Raw genomic sequence first — 16509 nt, 5'->3', positions numbered from 1 at the left:
CAAGTTGGCAAAAGTTTTGAGTAGACATTTCACCAAAGATGACAAATATTACAATGGCTATGAACTGGCGTATGAACCTATGCTCAATATAATTAGTCACTAGGAAAACAGAATTAAAACCACATGAGATACCGCTGCACATCCACAAATGTAATCCAAAAGAGACAACAGAGGCACAAAGTAGATTAATGGTTGCCTGGGGCTGGAGATAAGAACAGAGTGACTCCAGATGGGTATAAAGGACCCTTTGAGTTGATAGAAATGTTCCCAAACTAAGTTGTGGTGATGGTTGCACAATTCTGTAAATGTACTAAAAACCATTGAATTGTACACTTAAATTGGGAGATTTTTGTGGTATGTAAACAAGTATTGTTGAGGATGTTGAGAAACTGGAATCCTCATACATTACTGGGGGGAATATAAAATGATATAGTAATTTGAAAAAAAGTTTGGCAGTATCTTAAAATACTAAACAAATTTACTGTATGACCTAGTAATTGCAGTCCTAGGTATCTACCTAACAGGAGTGAAAATACCCATCTACACAAAGACATGTACACAAATATCTATAGTAGCATTATTCATAATAGCCAAAAAATGGAAACAATCCAAATGCCCACCAACTGATGAATGAATAAGCAAAATGTGGTATTTCAGGACAGTGGAAATAATCCATGAAGAAAAAAAGAATGAACTACTGATACGTGCTACCACATGGATGAACCTCAAAAACATCATGCTAAGTGAATGAGGACAGACACAAATGACCAAATTTTATATGATTACATTTATATGAAAGGCAAATCTATAGCGACACAGAGTAGATGAATGGTTGCCTGGGACTGTAGATAGTAACACAGTGACTACAGATGGGGATAAGGGACCCTTCTAGCTGATGGAACTGTTCTAAAACTAGGTTGTGATGGTTGCACAATTCTGTAAATGAACTAAAAAACACTGAATTTTATGCTTAAACTGGGTGAATTTTAGGGTATGTAAATTATACCTCAAAAAAGATGTTGGAAAAAAGGGTATTCGCAATATCCTTTTTAATTTGTTACATTTTAAATACTGATTTACCCTGAAAAAATCAGCCTGACATATCCATGAACGTATCTTACTAATGAGAGATAATTAGCGTGCACTTGGAAAAATTTCTACATAGGAACTTTCATTTTAAAATATCAATTCAATATATTTTAAAATATTACTAAATAGAACCACCTATTTTGAACTAACAAAATTTTAAGTGGTGATCTACAGAGAAATTACCCATGTTAGCAAACAAAACGGGGCACTAAATAATTAAATTTATGAACAGGCAGCTATTTTCACAATGAGTTACTCAACCTTTAAATGTGTCAATTATATTTATATACAAATATTATTTCCATGATGAATTACTCAAACTTTCTATCTTGTAATAAAATTTTAAAGTTCTATTTACTTCATCTGTAAGAATATAACCAGAGTCAGACAACACAAACACCCTAGATATGTTAAGTATATACAATTTCCTCTGTCAGTAACTTAATTGCCTATCTATAAATTGGGCAGACTAACATATTTGTTGGTAACATAATAATCTTATAATGGAAATGTACCTATCACATTTTAGTTGCTAATACATAACATTCAAATCCCAATCATAATGGAGAAAGACCAAATGCATTAATCTGATTAGCTGATATAATCACCTGCCTGTCCACTGCTCTTGGCAGGTTAATTTTTTTTTTTTAACTGTTAATTTTAATGAGTTTTACAGGACATTTGACATCCAAATACCTGGAATGTGAATGAGTAGAAAAGACCTGCTTTTTTATTTTTATTTTTATTTTTTTGTCATTTGAGAGAGTTTACCATTCAATTCTTATGCATTTTCAAGGTCCTTTTAACCTGAACATACTGCACTGCTATTCCAGGATAGATAACCTCTCACAAAGAGTTTACAATTTTCTCTTCACCACTGATTTTCTAATATCCCACTACAATGTGCCTCGGTCTTCCTTTATCCGCATCTGAACTTGGTAGTATGGTTGGTCCCTTTCAGTCTGAAGGTATATTTCTTCTTGTATTTCTGATAAATTTTATTATAATAAATATAATAATATAATGTATAGATAATATATAAATATAAAATTGTATTTAAGAAATATAATAACATAAATATATAACTATAATAATATTGTGAAACAGCTGGAGTAATTCTCCTGCTACAATTTTACTGATAAAATTGCTGATGACTGAAACTACTTACTTCTATTTAATATTTCCAGATTCTAGAATAGGAAGCAGATTTCAACTGTTGCTTTCTTTTTATTTGAAGAGTGGGAAAACACTCATGCTGGCATTAATGTTCCATTGTGTTATCTTCCAACTAGTTCACATGTATAACGTGTTGATTAATAATTTTAAATCCATAGAATCCTTTCTAGCTCACTAGCATCTGAGTCGGTTTCTGGGAGGATATTATTAAGTAAGGACAGGACGTATCTAATTTTACCATTACTGGAACTTTCCAAAAAGAGTATATACGGACTAAAATTCATGCAAGATCCTTAGGGTATGAAGTTTAGTGGATGCAAATCCAGTAGGAAAGAATCTTGAGCTCTGCTGTTTTCAGAGCCACTGGAGTGGCTGCCCTCAAATTTTAGCTTGCATAATGAGATACCATCTCACACCAGCCAGAATGGCTATTATTAAAAAGTCAAAAAATAGATCCTAGCAAGGTTGTGGAGAAAAACGAATGCTTATACACTGTTGATGGCAGTTTAAGTTAGTTCAACCATTGTGGAAGACAGTGTAGTGATTCCTCAAATACCTGAAAACAGAAATACCCCATTCAACCCACCAAGCCCATTACTGGGTATATACCCAAAGCAATATAAATTGTTCTATTATAAAGACACACACGTGTGTGAGTTCATTGTAGCACTATACATAATAGCAAATGCATGGAATCAACCTAACTTTCCATCAATGGTAGACTGAATAAAGAAAATGTGGTACATACACACTATAGAACACTGTGCAGCCCTAAAAGAGAATGATATCATGTCCTTTGCAGCAACCTGGATGGGGCTGGAGGCCATGATCCTTAGCAAAGTAACATAGGAACAGAAAATCAAAAACCACATGTTCTCCCTTTTAAGTGGGAGCTAAATGATGAGAACACATGGACACATAGAGAGGAACTACAGACTCTGGGGCCTACTAGAGGGTGGAGGGTGGGAGGAGGGAAAGGATAAGGAAAAATAACTAATGGGTACTAGGTTTAATATCTGGGTGATGAAATAATTTGTAAAACAAATCCCCATCACACAAGTTCACCTACTTAACAAACCTGCACATGTACCCCTGAACTTGAAAGTTTAAAAAAAAAAGTACCTTGTATTCTTTTTGTTTATTTATTTATTCACTTATTTAGAGACAGAGTCTTGCCTGCCTGCCTGCTTTCCTTCCTTCTTTCCTTCCTTCCTTCCTTCCTTCCTTCCTTCCTTCTTTTTCTTTCTTTCCTTCCTTTCTTTTCCTCCCTACCTCCTTCCCTCCCTATCCCTCTCTTTCTCTGTCTTTCTTTCATTCTTTTGAGACAGGGTCTCACTCTGTCACCCAGGCTGTAGTGCAGTGGTGCAATCACAGCTCACTGCAGCCTCTAACTCCTGGCTTCAGGTCCTCCCACCTTAGCCTCCTGAGTAGCTGGGGCTGCAGGTATGTGCCACCACCCCAGGCTTATTTTTATCTTAGATTCTTTTTAACTTCATATTTTAGGTTTGTCATTCAATCTGGAAGCCTTATTTTTAATAGAGACTACCTCTACCAACTACCTCTACCTCACCAAACCACCCGCCACCACCCCCGCCCCCATACATCCCACCGCCTGATTTTGATCCTGATATCTACACATCACACTTGAAGAAACAGGACATCAAGGAGCATGGTCAAATGGCTGATGATGTAGCCTCACTGCAGAAGTGGTCTTATTTTAAGTAAAGCCAGGCTGAGGCTAGTAGACTACAAAAAGAGTTGAGGGCAAAATATCCTTATGTTTATCCTTTGAATGTGCTCAAGGAAAAAAAAAATATATTTAGATTTCATTTATTTTAAACGGAAAACAATAGAAAAGCAGAAGCATTTGGTAATGCCCAAACTGGCCTGGGCTCGCCAGCACCATTCCCTGATCATCTGAGTTAGAGTCTAAAGAGTTAATAATTTATTGCAGATATAGGCACATTAATTATGAGATGAAGTCAAGTTTCTCTCTCTGGAAAAGGGAGGCACTAAACTATGTAATCCCTAAGGTACTTCCCAACACCACCATGTAATAATTCTATAAAAATATCTGGGTAGCACTGGAATGGCTAAGCTCCCATTTTCTCACTTCTCTCAGTCTAGGGCTTGGCATCAGAATAATGATGAGATGGATGTGCTCACTATAGCTGCACCCTAAATGCACTCTGCATCAAATTATGGTTCTCACTTTGCTAAGAGAATCTTAAAACTTCCTTTTAGGAAACCTCCAAATCATAATTCAAGAGGGACTACTGGTTCTCCCACTGCTCCAAAACATATCCCACCTACCAGGAACCTGCAACTCCTCTGATTCTTCTTCATTTTGTAAATACAAAGACATAAAACCCTCTGGGTTAAAAATGTAATTGCAAATAAGTGGAAACATTCAATTGTGCATGAACTCAATAAACATGTGCTCTGTTTTAGTGTTGCATAAACATATTTTCAGGCTCATAAAGAATGTTGTTATTTAAAAGAATACTATATTTATGATTCAGTTAACAAACTTCAAATAAATGCATACAATTATTTATTCATTATTAAATAAAGAAAATTTATTCTCACAAAATTGGCCCATGTCTCAAATCTCTGAGAATGAAGACATAGGTTAATATATGATTAAATAGTTTATTTTTAATGTACGATGTAGCTTATTCGATCAGCATCACAATTCTGTTTATTCACTATGTAGCTTCCTTTAATGAAGATTGATGTATCTACATATTGCTCCTCTCATAATCCAGAAACTTCTCTCACATGTAACTATATTATCCATGCCACTCTAATGCTAAACTGGAAATCCACAGAATGCCATAAAGGTAGGTACACTTAAAAACCAGTTATTTTATTAATAAGGAGAGATTGAGTACTTACTAAACAAAATAACTGTGATGAACTCTAAAAGGATAAAAAGTTGAGACAAAGAAAATGGTTCCTTCAAAACTGTAAACACCTTGAAGCAAAGAACTGTTTATCTTTTCATTCTCCTGGCCTTCAGCATAATATACAGATACAACTAGTCCATTACTGCTGAATATCTAGAGAGTTCTAAGTTCTGCAATGAATATGTTTATACATAAACCTTTTGCACATATATAGATATTTCTCTAAAATTGACAACTATAAGCAGAATTGCTAAAAAGAAGGGTAAGCATAATTAATGTTCTAATAGATACTACACAAAAGTATATATTGACTCTGCAAATTTACTCTCCTACAAGGTGTAAGATTAAATGTTCCCCAATTATGCCCACTAGATAGTCTCAATCTGCATAATTTGTGCCAATCTTATAAACAAAAAAGATGTTTGAGAAAATTTGCTTTTTCTAGCTTACCAACAAATCTTCTGAAAATTGAGGTTTATTTTATATGTTTATGTCCTTTTCAGCATAAATACTAAAAAGTTAGTTGTTTATCTCTGGATGGTAAAATTACAGATTATTTATTTTATATATTTTCTAAATGTCCTATACTTAGAATATATTATTTTGTAATTAACATTTGTCTTTTTAAAATACTAATATATAAAGAACTTTAGAATTAGAAATAAAAATATATAATAGAAAAATAAGTAAAAGACGGCCTGGTGTGGTGACTCACACCTGTAATCCCAGCACTTTAGGAATCTGAGGTGGGCAGATCACCTGAGGTCAGGAGTTTGAGACCAGCCTGGCCAACATGGCAAAACCCCATCTCTACTAAAAATACAAAAATTAGCTGGGTGTGGTGGCAGGCACCTGTAATTCCAGCTACTTCGGAGGCTGAGGCAGGAGAATGGCTGGAACCCAGGAGACGGAGGTTGCAGTGAGCCAAGATTGCCCCACTGCACTCTGGCCTGGGCGACAGAGCAAGAATCCATCATTAAAAAAATAATAATAATAAATAAAAGATATGAATGGAAAGTCTACAGGAAAGGAAATGAGAATAAAAAATATAAAGACACTCAACCTCACCATAACAACAAAAAATGTAAATTGAAACTATATTATGATAACATCAATCTTTGGCCAGGCGCAGTGGCTCACGCCTGTAATCCCAGCACTTTGGGAGGCCAAGGTGGGCGTATCATGAGGTCAAGAGATCGAGAAAATCCTGGGCAACACGGTGAAACCCCGTCTCTACTAAAAATACAAAAATTAGCTGGGCGTGGTGGTGCGCGCCTGTAGTCCCAGCTACTTAGGAGGCTGAGGCAGGAGAATTGCTTGAACCCGGGAGGCAGAGGCTGCAGTGAGCCGACATCGCGCCACTGCACTCCAGCCTGGCAAAAGAGTGAGACTCCGTCTCAAAAATAATAATAATAATAACATCTTTTACCTATTAGATTTCACAAAGGTCAAAAATTTTAATAATAACGTCCATACTGGTAACAGGACATGGGAAAGAGAAACTCTCCTACTCTCCTGGTCTGAGACTGTAAAGTAGCACCATCTCTATGGGGTACAATTAAGCAATCTCTCTCCGAATTACCAATACACATGCCCTTTAACACAGATATACATTAGAGGCAAAACAGCTTTTCTACAGAATCCTATATATTTAGCCTTGTTCTTAATAGGAAAATATTGTATTCAATCAAATATCCAGGAACACCAAACTCATTAGGTGGATTACAAAAGATCCTTGCAATCAGATATAAGAGGACGTAAAAAAAGGGGAATCTCTTTACACACTCAAATGTGATAATACCACGTGTGTGTGTGTGTTAACAGTATGGGTTTTTAAAAAGCTGTAAGTGTATACATGTATATATATTTGTCTATGCATAAACTACCTCCAGATCAGACACTATAAGCAGATAACCCTGGTTACCTCTAGGATGGAAAACTAAGTACTAACCGGGGAATGGGTATTTGAGGAAGATTTTTCATTGCATACCTTTTTGGAGATTCTGTGTGGTAACATCTGAGTCCTTATAATTTTGAAAATGATTTTACTTTGGCCTCAGATTTGGATGGTATTTTGTGTGACCATATAATCCAGGATTTTAAATGACTCTTCCTCAGAATTCTGAAGTTACCTGATCCTCTGGCACCCAGTATTACTGATTCAATCCTCTAAAGTCAATCTGACACACATCCCACTGTAGATCATCTCTCCTCTATTAAATGCATACGATTTTCTCTTTCTCTTTGATTTTCTAATATTCTGTGAATGTATATCTAGATTTGGGTCCCTCTTATGCCATGCTGAGTTTTGTGGTTGGTCCTTCAATCTGAAGGTTTGTGTCTTATTTCTGATAAATTTGTTTCTGACGCTGAAAAAGGGGTCTCTTAACCTCTATCTAACTAACCTTGGTTATATCAACCAATTCAATTAGAACCACTGGTCTCTTAACTTCTCCCTAACTAATCTTGGTTATATCAACAAAATCAACTAGAATCGCTGACTTAATACGCCACACACCATCTGGAAAATATGTCACTGAGGCATACGGCATGCTGAATGCTCATAGCTAGCAGACACTTCCTTTGTCTTACAGCATACAACCATTTCCACCAGTCAGCCTGTGACAAGAGTCAGCCATATTTGTCTGAACACAGGTAGGTACAACATTCTGTAATTGTATAATTTAATCAATATTTAAATATTAAATAATTAAATCTGAGTGCAAAATACGTTTTTGTTTCTGTGAAAACTTTGGAAAAATAAGAAAGTTGTTTAAAAATTTTGCTATAATTTTGAAATGAAACAATTATAAAGAATAACAATTTTTAAAATCAAGGATTCTACACATAAACTGCTTTCCATGTCTTTATTTTTAATTCCAAATATGGAAACCTGTGTTGAAAATTGCTTTTGGTGTATGCTGAGCAAGGATCATCCAGAACACCACTTATCTCATCTACCCTCTACCCTCAAAGAAGTAATATCTGGCCTCACATCCAAAGTGTAACTGATAGGTAGCATATAACGGCATGTATTTTTACAATTCAGTCTTTATACTGATTTTTTTAAATGCATTCCTATTAGAGAAATATTTGATCTAGACCTATTAATCAATGGCTTACAACTATTTTATTATTATTATTTTATATTCATTTGGCCCTTGTATTATGTTCTGGGATAATTTCTGGGTTTGATCTTCCATATCACAAATTTACCTATCAACTCATCTATTGAGTTTTTATTCTAACAAAAATATAATTTCAGTTCCATTGTATCTAACCTTTTTTTTATGGATAGCAGTTTGTTCCTATTTTTTTAATTTATTTTTTCCATGAATATATACCTGCTCTTATTCTTCTGGGCATTAGATTTCCGTTATTCTATTTATTAATTTTTTGCTTCTTGTATTAATTAACAAGAGTTTGAGACTCTTTTAATATTATTTTCTTCAAAATGTAATATTCCTGGGTGTCAGCTCATCTTTTCTTGGTTTCCCTGCTCACCTATCTGTTGTAACTAGTTCAGTTTACTCAGCTCTCCTTGAGTTAGAGACAGATGGGACCTTTGACTCAGTGCAAGAAGCCAACAGCTCATCTTTTGAGAGTAGAGACTATTTCCTGGGTGTCACCCACAGGCCTGGGTAAGCTCTGCCTCTGTTCTCTGTTCCTGTGTTAGCGACACATATGTGGCTTCCGGTGCTTGGCAGAATGGGATAACAGAAAAAAGAAATCCTGCTCTTGTTCTAGGTACGTTTCTGCTCACTGCATTGCCTTTCCCTGCATGTACAGCGGCACTTCTGGCATGGCTCCTGCAAGTCACAGATGTTTTCTAAAGACTATATGTTTCCCTTAATCCAAGCCAAACTGTTTCAATCTTTCAGGAGATATTTGAAATATCTGATGTCCTGATGACATTCTCTTCTAATACTGCTTTATATTTATTTAGAATATCTTTTCTATCATTCCTAAGATTTTGCTTGAATGAAGAAAGTAGACATATGAGGTCAGTCTGTAATCTTAATTTTTTCATTTGGATGTTGATTGATTCCACTGGTTCTCCTCGTTATGTGTTTATTTCTCTTTACCCATTCCTGCCCTGACAGCAGCTTTCACACTGCTAACTGATATACTGCCTTGTCTAAATGGGAGTCACAAAAATATTTAATTGTTTAAAACTTTCCACAGAATACAATACTTTAATGCAAATAAGATAAAAAATAATTGAATTTACAAAAGGCTCCAGATTCGGTATCAAAAGCTAATCAAAAAGACTACTGTATAAAACTCTTAATTTAAGTAGGAAAAGGTGGCATTAGTTTTAGTATCCACACTTCATCATCTGGAAAAAATAATCTAAGTAGTCTGCCATGTCAATAGTCCATTAAAAAAAAATAGGCCAGGCATATACTAATATAGCTTATTTTGGCCCAGCGCTTATAAGCATGTTTTTAGAAAAAAAAAAAAAAAAACATTGTGTTAACTTTGAGCAAAGATAATTGTTGCACAGTTTCATGGGATTTAATTTATTGCTTTTGTGTGTTTTAATTTTTAAAGATGATTTTAAAGTATCATAAAGTACTTCATGTGTTGTATTTTATTATTCAGTGATTTTTATTGAGTGCCAACTAAAAAGTAAAGTGTTGGAAATGAAAAGAGATGAACAAGACAGTGTCATCAGAGCACTCATGGTATACCTGTATTTTCACGTATCTCAACCTATTGTATTTCCCTGTTTTCATTGGTAACTGGCAAGTTAGGTTGAGGGCCCTGTGAAATATATCGAGACTGCTTCATCTTCTTTTTGTATTCTCTATATCTGGAAAAGGCCTTAGTCATAAGAGTTGTTCAATAAATGTTTAATTGATTAGTTGTAGTATATTTGCATGCTTATAAGATCTAATATATGACTCAAATAAGACTGTTATTCAATAATACACTAATCAGAACAAACAAAAATAATAACACTTCACAGATCAATTGCTAGATATATAAGTATAATTTGTACATTTTATATAGAGAGAAATCCAGATATGAGATCCAGAAAGATTAAAAACTTTGAAGAGGCAGGCTTTGCCCCTGTATCCAAAATCTCCATTCTGGCACTTATCCTTTGATAACACAAGTTAGAGTAGTACCTGGAGAGTGAATTGGTCAATCTTATAAATGTTCACTTTACTGGATAGCTGATGTTCTATTTCCTTTGGTACAGACTTTTGGATCCTTTTAAATATTTGATAATCCAAAAGATATTGAAAAGTTCAGGTACCGGTAGGCAAAGCTTACTATCAAGAGAGGGTAAGGGAAGGTACAGTTAGTGAACTACCCTCTTCTCTGCAACTGACAATAAGAAAGCTTTCCCTGAGAAGAAAATAATTGTTGCAATCTCATGGCCGTTGCATTTATAAATGATTCACCATCTCTATATAAAGGCATCATAATTCCTCACATTAGAATTACAGGATCACAGAATTCTTGAGATACAAAGGAGGAGGTAAGAAGTTCTATGACTATTCAGTTAGAAAAAGCCCATATTCTTGCAGACAAGGCTTTTGAAGTTTGATCTCTAGACATTTTAAGATCATTTCTCTCTATTGCATCTTCTAGCCTAGTCATAGGAGACATTCTTTATCATTCCCTTGACAGGTCCTGCATTTTCATGCCTGCACTCAGTCTCCTCCCTCTACCTACAACACTCCAGCTTTTTCTGCCTGGTGAAATCCTCTCCATGTTTTAAAATCCAGTTCAACTTCTTCTGCTTTGGGAAGCATTCCCCACCTCTCCCAAGGGATTTTTACCTTAGCATAACATTTGATTCATCATGCTGGTCTGTCACTGTCTTGTGACTACTTGTGTCATTTCCACTTACACATGATATCTTTCTCTTAATTTGTGAGCCCCTAAAAGGCAGAACATTCTATCCCCTAAACAAGGGACCTATAATACATTAAATATCCAATAGAATTTTAATCCCATCATTCAATTTTTTAAATTAAATCATCTAATTATCTAATTTTACTTATGGAAACTGAAGCCTAAAGAGAGAAGGAGCTTGTCAATCATCAGGGAACAAACCTCTTCCAGAGTACAGATAACAGCTCACTCTTTCCTTATCCACCAGCTCATAAGGGAACAGGGCTGGCATGTTAGAGTCTAGAGTAACAAACCCACCCTTCTTGGCTATTTGCTTAACTTTTTTACTGAAAATCTAACTCCTAACACTGTATTGCTGGCAATGGCAGTTTTCCTCAATAACAAAGACTTCCCAGTTTAGAACATATATACATATGTAGCTAATAGGAAAAGTGAGTAAAAGTCCAACATGATAAACAGGGATGTATGTCAAACTCCTATATGAAAAACCTACTTATAATTCTTTTTTTATATATACTTTAAGTTCTAGGGTACACGTGCACAACGTGCAGGTTTGTTACATATGAAAAACCTACTTATAATTCTAACTTTGCTTCCTTAAGTATGGAGAGAAGGAATAGGTCATTTGGAAAATCTGACCAAAAGTGCACATTTCAACACAGTGAAATTCTTTATCCCCCATTGCTACTACCACACCAGGAACTTTCTATATGTGATTATTTAATCCCCAGCCAAAAGCTAGTGGACAATGAAATCTCCACAAAATGTTTTCCCCAGTGAAATGTTCAAACATCAGTTCCACATAAAACCTTTTAATAAAAGCTTCTCATGTAATTTTTCCATGCCAATTTTTTTCAATTATGCCTAAAAATGCCCGTATTTGAATATTCATCATTATGAGCACTGTCCAACAGTTTACATCATTTGAGTATGGGATCTTGGGTCAGGGGAGGTGGTAGTTTTGGGTGGCTTTGATTGTGCTGATATTTTCTGCTATCCACTGCTGTTGGATTTTCTCCAAATGAGCAGTTTGCTTCCATGCAAGTTCTTGTGGATTTCTCAGTGGCTCACTATGAACAGCAAAATGAAGCCACAAATCACAAGTGCATTTTTGATATTTTATGAGTTTTGTCTTAAACCAATTAATAGTAAAGCCTATGGTGGTGGCAACAACCATAAAGGACATGGTGGTGTTGCACAACAACGTGAATGTACTTAATGCCACGTACCTGTACATCTAAAAACAGTTAAAATAGTAAATTTTATGTTATGCATATTTGACCCCCCCCCCCACACACACACACACAAAGGTCAACTTATAGAAGCTTGTCCCAACCCCTGAATCATGACAGAGGGAGAAAAATCAAATGATGTTCTACATTGACAGAGCAAATGGCTTTTACTTTCCATCCCAACAGGCCTTTTAACAAGGCTCTCCACCTTGCTCCTTTCCTCCAAAGAGTGGAAAGAAGAAAAGGAACTACTGTCAAATGAAATGTAAATCACAGAACCATAACCCTTTGAACACAGATTGGATTCTAATGTCACCCATTACTCAACCTCCAGTCTCTCAGTTGAGTCCCTCCCAACTCCTATCTTTCACAAGAACAGTGAACAGGTGTCCAGTATGACTCTGGATGTGTTTAAATTCTAGACAACTGTCAGAGTAATCCCCTATAGAACTGTTCTTTCAACTTTGAAGTAGGTTATGAAAAAGCTGTAAGATAACAGATGAGGAACTGAGAGTGCGGCGCAAACACGAAGGAGATTCATCAGTGAGCCGACTGGTTGTCTTTCGAGTTCCTAAAAGACATCACGTGGAGCGCTTAGTTTAGAAAACTCTGGAGAACAGAAAGAAGTTGAGCCATTGGGAAGAAGTTACGAAAAGGCAGAGTTTCACGCAGTTTTGAAAGACACATAACCATCTGGAAGGAGAAGGCCATTTATCCACCCAATTAAACTTCCGATTTACACAACTGCCCTGGAGATGTTCCATGGGAGGCAAACGATGTAGACACCTGGGGGTGCAGTCTAGGGCGAAGCTCAAAAGGAGCACACTGAAAGGGGAGAAGGTGCATGCAAATCATCCTGACCTATGGGCAAGGAGAGGAGCAGCAGGGGAAAATGGAGAGCTAGGGAAAGAAGGCGCTTACCAGGCCACCTCCACAGGTGCTGAAAGAAGCCAGCGAGCCAGGGTGCCGCAGCACAGCTCCGGTGTAGAAGCAGCCTGCGTCTGGTGGCGCGGGAGGTTGCGGGGCGGATGCTGCCCCCGTGGGGCCGGGGCCGGGATTTGGCCGCTGTTCCACTGCGAAGCGCGGCGCCAGGAAGCGGCCGTCTCTCCGGAGCAGCAGGTACAGGTCCCGAGAGAAGGCCGGGATCCGCAGCAACACTTCGTCGCCATCCGGCTCGGCATGCTGGGCCGGGGGCGGGGACGGGGGCGGCTGCGGGGGAGGCGGCGGCTGCCACGAGGCCGGGGCGCCCGGGGACAAGGCGGCAGCCCCGCTGGATCCCCGCGGCAGCTCCTGCGACTCGAGCTCCTCGTCCTCCTCACCCTCCGACGGCGGCGGGGGCCGGAGCCGGGACTCTGATCGGCCCTCCACGGGCTCCTCCAAAGGCACCGGAGCCACAGAGCGCACCTCGCGTGAGCTGCCGGCAGCCTGCGCCCGGGCGCTTCCGCCGCCCCCAACGCCGCGCACCCAGCCCGGGTCCGCGCTGCCCCCGCTGCCGCCAGCCGGGTCCACCGGCTCCCGGCGCCAGAGCGCAGGAAACACGACTTCCCACTCCTCGCGATCGGGGGCGAACTGCAGCTCTGCGGGCGGGGCAGACAGAAGTGCGGGGCTTAAAGTGCCGCGGTTCCAGTAGCACAAACATTTCCAAGCTCACAGTCCATAGATACAGGGCGCTCGCGTTGAATGCAATGGAGACCACCCGTCTAGACCCTGAAACTCTTTGCAACCCCAGAAGCCTTGCGATCAGATTACAGACCCCAGCATTTTCAGAGTAAAAGTACGATTATATTAGGGGCGGGGGAGGGGGAATCAAAGTTTGGTGACCGCACTTCATTGTTGAAAAGAAAACCGATGCAAAGACTCCAGCACGAGTAAACGATTTCTGAAGTGTATGCTAGAGCAGAGCGTTGCTATCAACTTAGGTACGTTCTAATTTTCCTCCAGGTGCTGTAAACGTACCTTTGCAAATATTATTGCTCTAATTAGAAGGAAACTATTCCACATACGGTTAAAACGAGGCCGGCAGAAGTGTGCTTCATTTCCGAACTTGACCCCTTAACCTGCACCTCAAGCTCATTTTTATTGCTACCCACTGAGCCCTGCTCTCCACGCACCGGTTGCACCAGCCCTGCCGACCCGTACGTTCGCGGTCTCCGCTGGGATGGCTGGAAAGGAAGCGAGAAAGTCACGGAAGAACTTACCTGAAACGATCCCATTCGACAGGAACCCCAGCTGGTAAAGGAGGCAGCAGCAGCAGATGTGAGTCAGGCGCATCTCGCGGTTCTTCCCCATACTGCGCTCCCGCGGCCGCGGCTTCTCGCCCGGCGCACGCCTCCAGCGCGATCCACTCCGGGGCGCAGCGGCCTCCCCGGAGCGCTAGGAGGCCGGGCGGCGAATTTGCCCAGGCCCTTTGTCTGCCGGGGGAGGGGGTGTTGGGGTGGGGGGGTAGGCTGTGTGACTCCGGGAGGCCGCCGAAGCCCTGGCGGGGGTGGGGTGGGGTCGGGTTGGGGGAGGAGCGGGGGAGGCAGCCCCGCGGCCCCGCAGCGCTCGAGCTCCCTGGCGAATTAGGTGATGAGTCTATTTTCTGTGTTCTGGACGCTGCAGGAGTTTCCGAGGCCGAGCAGGCTAGTGCTGGAGCCCCACAAGACAGACCCACAGCCAGCCGAGAGCCGGGAGTGCTGCCTCTGGACAGGCAGAGGACTGCCCGGCGCGGGCAGGAGAGCTGTGGTGTCCGAGCCGAGGCTCGCCGCCTGCACCCGCGCGGAACGGGCGGAGGCTGGTGTCACAGTCTCAGCAACTTGGTGTGCCAAGCTCCGCACACTCCTCACGCTCCTTAGGACGCACCGCTGAAGGCTCTCACCCGCAGCGGCGCGGGAGGGAATGAGTAGGGAGATGGGAAGACACGACTAGAGAGGTGGGTTGTAGAGCAGAAAAGAATCAAGCACATCTGACCAGAAAAAGGGACCAAGGGGTGCCCGCCAAGCGTGACTTTGCGGGACAAAGGTCCCAGAACACCGTGCACGTGCTCAAACGCCGGTTGGGATGGGGTGGGGACCCAAAATCCCTCACCTGACTATTGATTGGCCACTCGGGAAGGCCTGATTTGCATCCATCCCCTGCCCCCGTGTGCAGGTAGAGGTGCCTCCCCCTTCCCATCCCACTCCTCAATCCAGCGCCTCTTTTTGTCAAATTCGCACATCACACAAGGCAAAAATTAGTGCAGACTTGACCACAAAACTGAGGCCTCATTTATCAAAGGCCTTTGATTTGTCTTCCCATCTTTTTCGGAATTTTCTAAGCCCAGAGATAATGTAATTCGTCATGGAATATGCTTTAAAGTTTCCCAGGACAGTAGGCACCCTTAGGTTTCAGAGCCTCTTTTCCTTCCTTGTCTTTCTAGCTCCCCATTCATCAGTACTATCAGTTTCTCTCCTTCCCCTACCCCACCCCATTACACACACACACACACACGAGTCCTAAAAGGAGTAAGAGTAAGGGAATCAACATTAAACATTATATTCTAAAGATCTCAGACCAGGTGAGATTATTTTGTCTTCTGTACTTTTTACTTGTACATAAAAAAATATGTTTTTGCTGTTTCTGTCCTCTTTGGGGCAATTCAACCCCATATATTTTTTTTCCTTTGTTGCAATTCTCTTCATGGTACCTACTCCCCTTTCCACAACTCTCCCTCAGCCACATCAAAGCGTTCACGTCCGATTTAAGGATGATTGATCTGAACTGCCATTTGCATCCTCTGGACTAGGCCAGACACCTAGAAATGATAATTAATGCAAATCAGTTTTTTTTTTTTAATTCCAGAACTGAGGTTGGTTCACCACTTCCTTTGTTATTTTACCTTCTGTTCCTTGTGTCAAAGGTGACTACTATGCCTTTAAGGGAAGCAGACGATCTTATTTCAAAGGAAAGCCATTGTTTGAATTAGCTGAGTCCTATAATACTTTCTTTGAGTTGTCCAGAGTTTAGAAACAAAGGCAAAAACACTCTAGGTGAGTTTGTCAAGAGTGATCTGCCTCTAAACGCTGTCTTATAAAATCTCTAATGCTGGAGTAACTAACGTGTGGGTTTCCAGATGCTCAAGAAATATCTGGGTTACTTAGAAACCTAAATGCTTTTTTTCATGAGACTCAATTTTACAGATTTAAAGCTAGGCAAAAAATCAGAGGCAGTTTATTTTTTGAGTATAGCAAGCTATTTAGATTGAAAGCTAATTT

At 39.8% G+C, this 16509-nt stretch overlaps 1 protein-coding gene and 1 long non-coding RNA gene across 5 annotated transcripts in view; one reads left to right on the top strand and one right to left on the bottom strand.

The window, feature by feature from the left end:
* ADAMTS19 (ADAM metallopeptidase with thrombospondin type 1 motif 19) overlaps nt 1-14885 on the bottom strand; it is a 281046-nt gene extending 266161 nt beyond the window's left edge. For 3 of the 4 annotated variants that reach the window (XM_009449594.5, XM_517910.8, XM_054684567.2), the window contains exons 1-2: nt 14476-14885; nt 13199-13854 (exon numbers count right to left, since the gene is read on the bottom strand). In XM_009449594.5, the coding sequence (XP_009447869.2) occupies nt 13199-13854; nt 14476-14566 (747 nt within the window). In that variant the 5' untranslated portion in view covers nt 14567-14885. The remainder of the gene's footprint in view (nt 1-13198; nt 13855-14475) is intronic. The other variant, XM_009449596.5, reaches the window with a different exon arrangement.
* Nucleotides 13311-15808, top strand: LOC104006553 (uncharacterized). Its single transcript, XR_680310.5, has 3 exons — nt 13311-13396; nt 14219-14533; nt 14879-15808. It is a non-coding gene; the product is annotated as an uncharacterized LOC104006553 (long non-coding RNA).
* Nucleotides 15809-16509: the final 701 nt, after the last annotated feature.

The sequence above is a fragment of the Pan troglodytes genome, chromosome 4 (genome assembly GCF_028858775.2).
Source record: "Pan troglodytes isolate AG18354 chromosome 4, NHGRI_mPanTro3-v2.0_pri, whole genome shotgun sequence".
Lineage (NCBI taxonomy): Eukaryota > Metazoa > Chordata > Mammalia > Primates > Hominidae > Pan > Pan troglodytes.
Note: the sequence above shows the minus strand (reverse complement) of the source record. Positions and strands in the feature narration are given on the sequence as shown.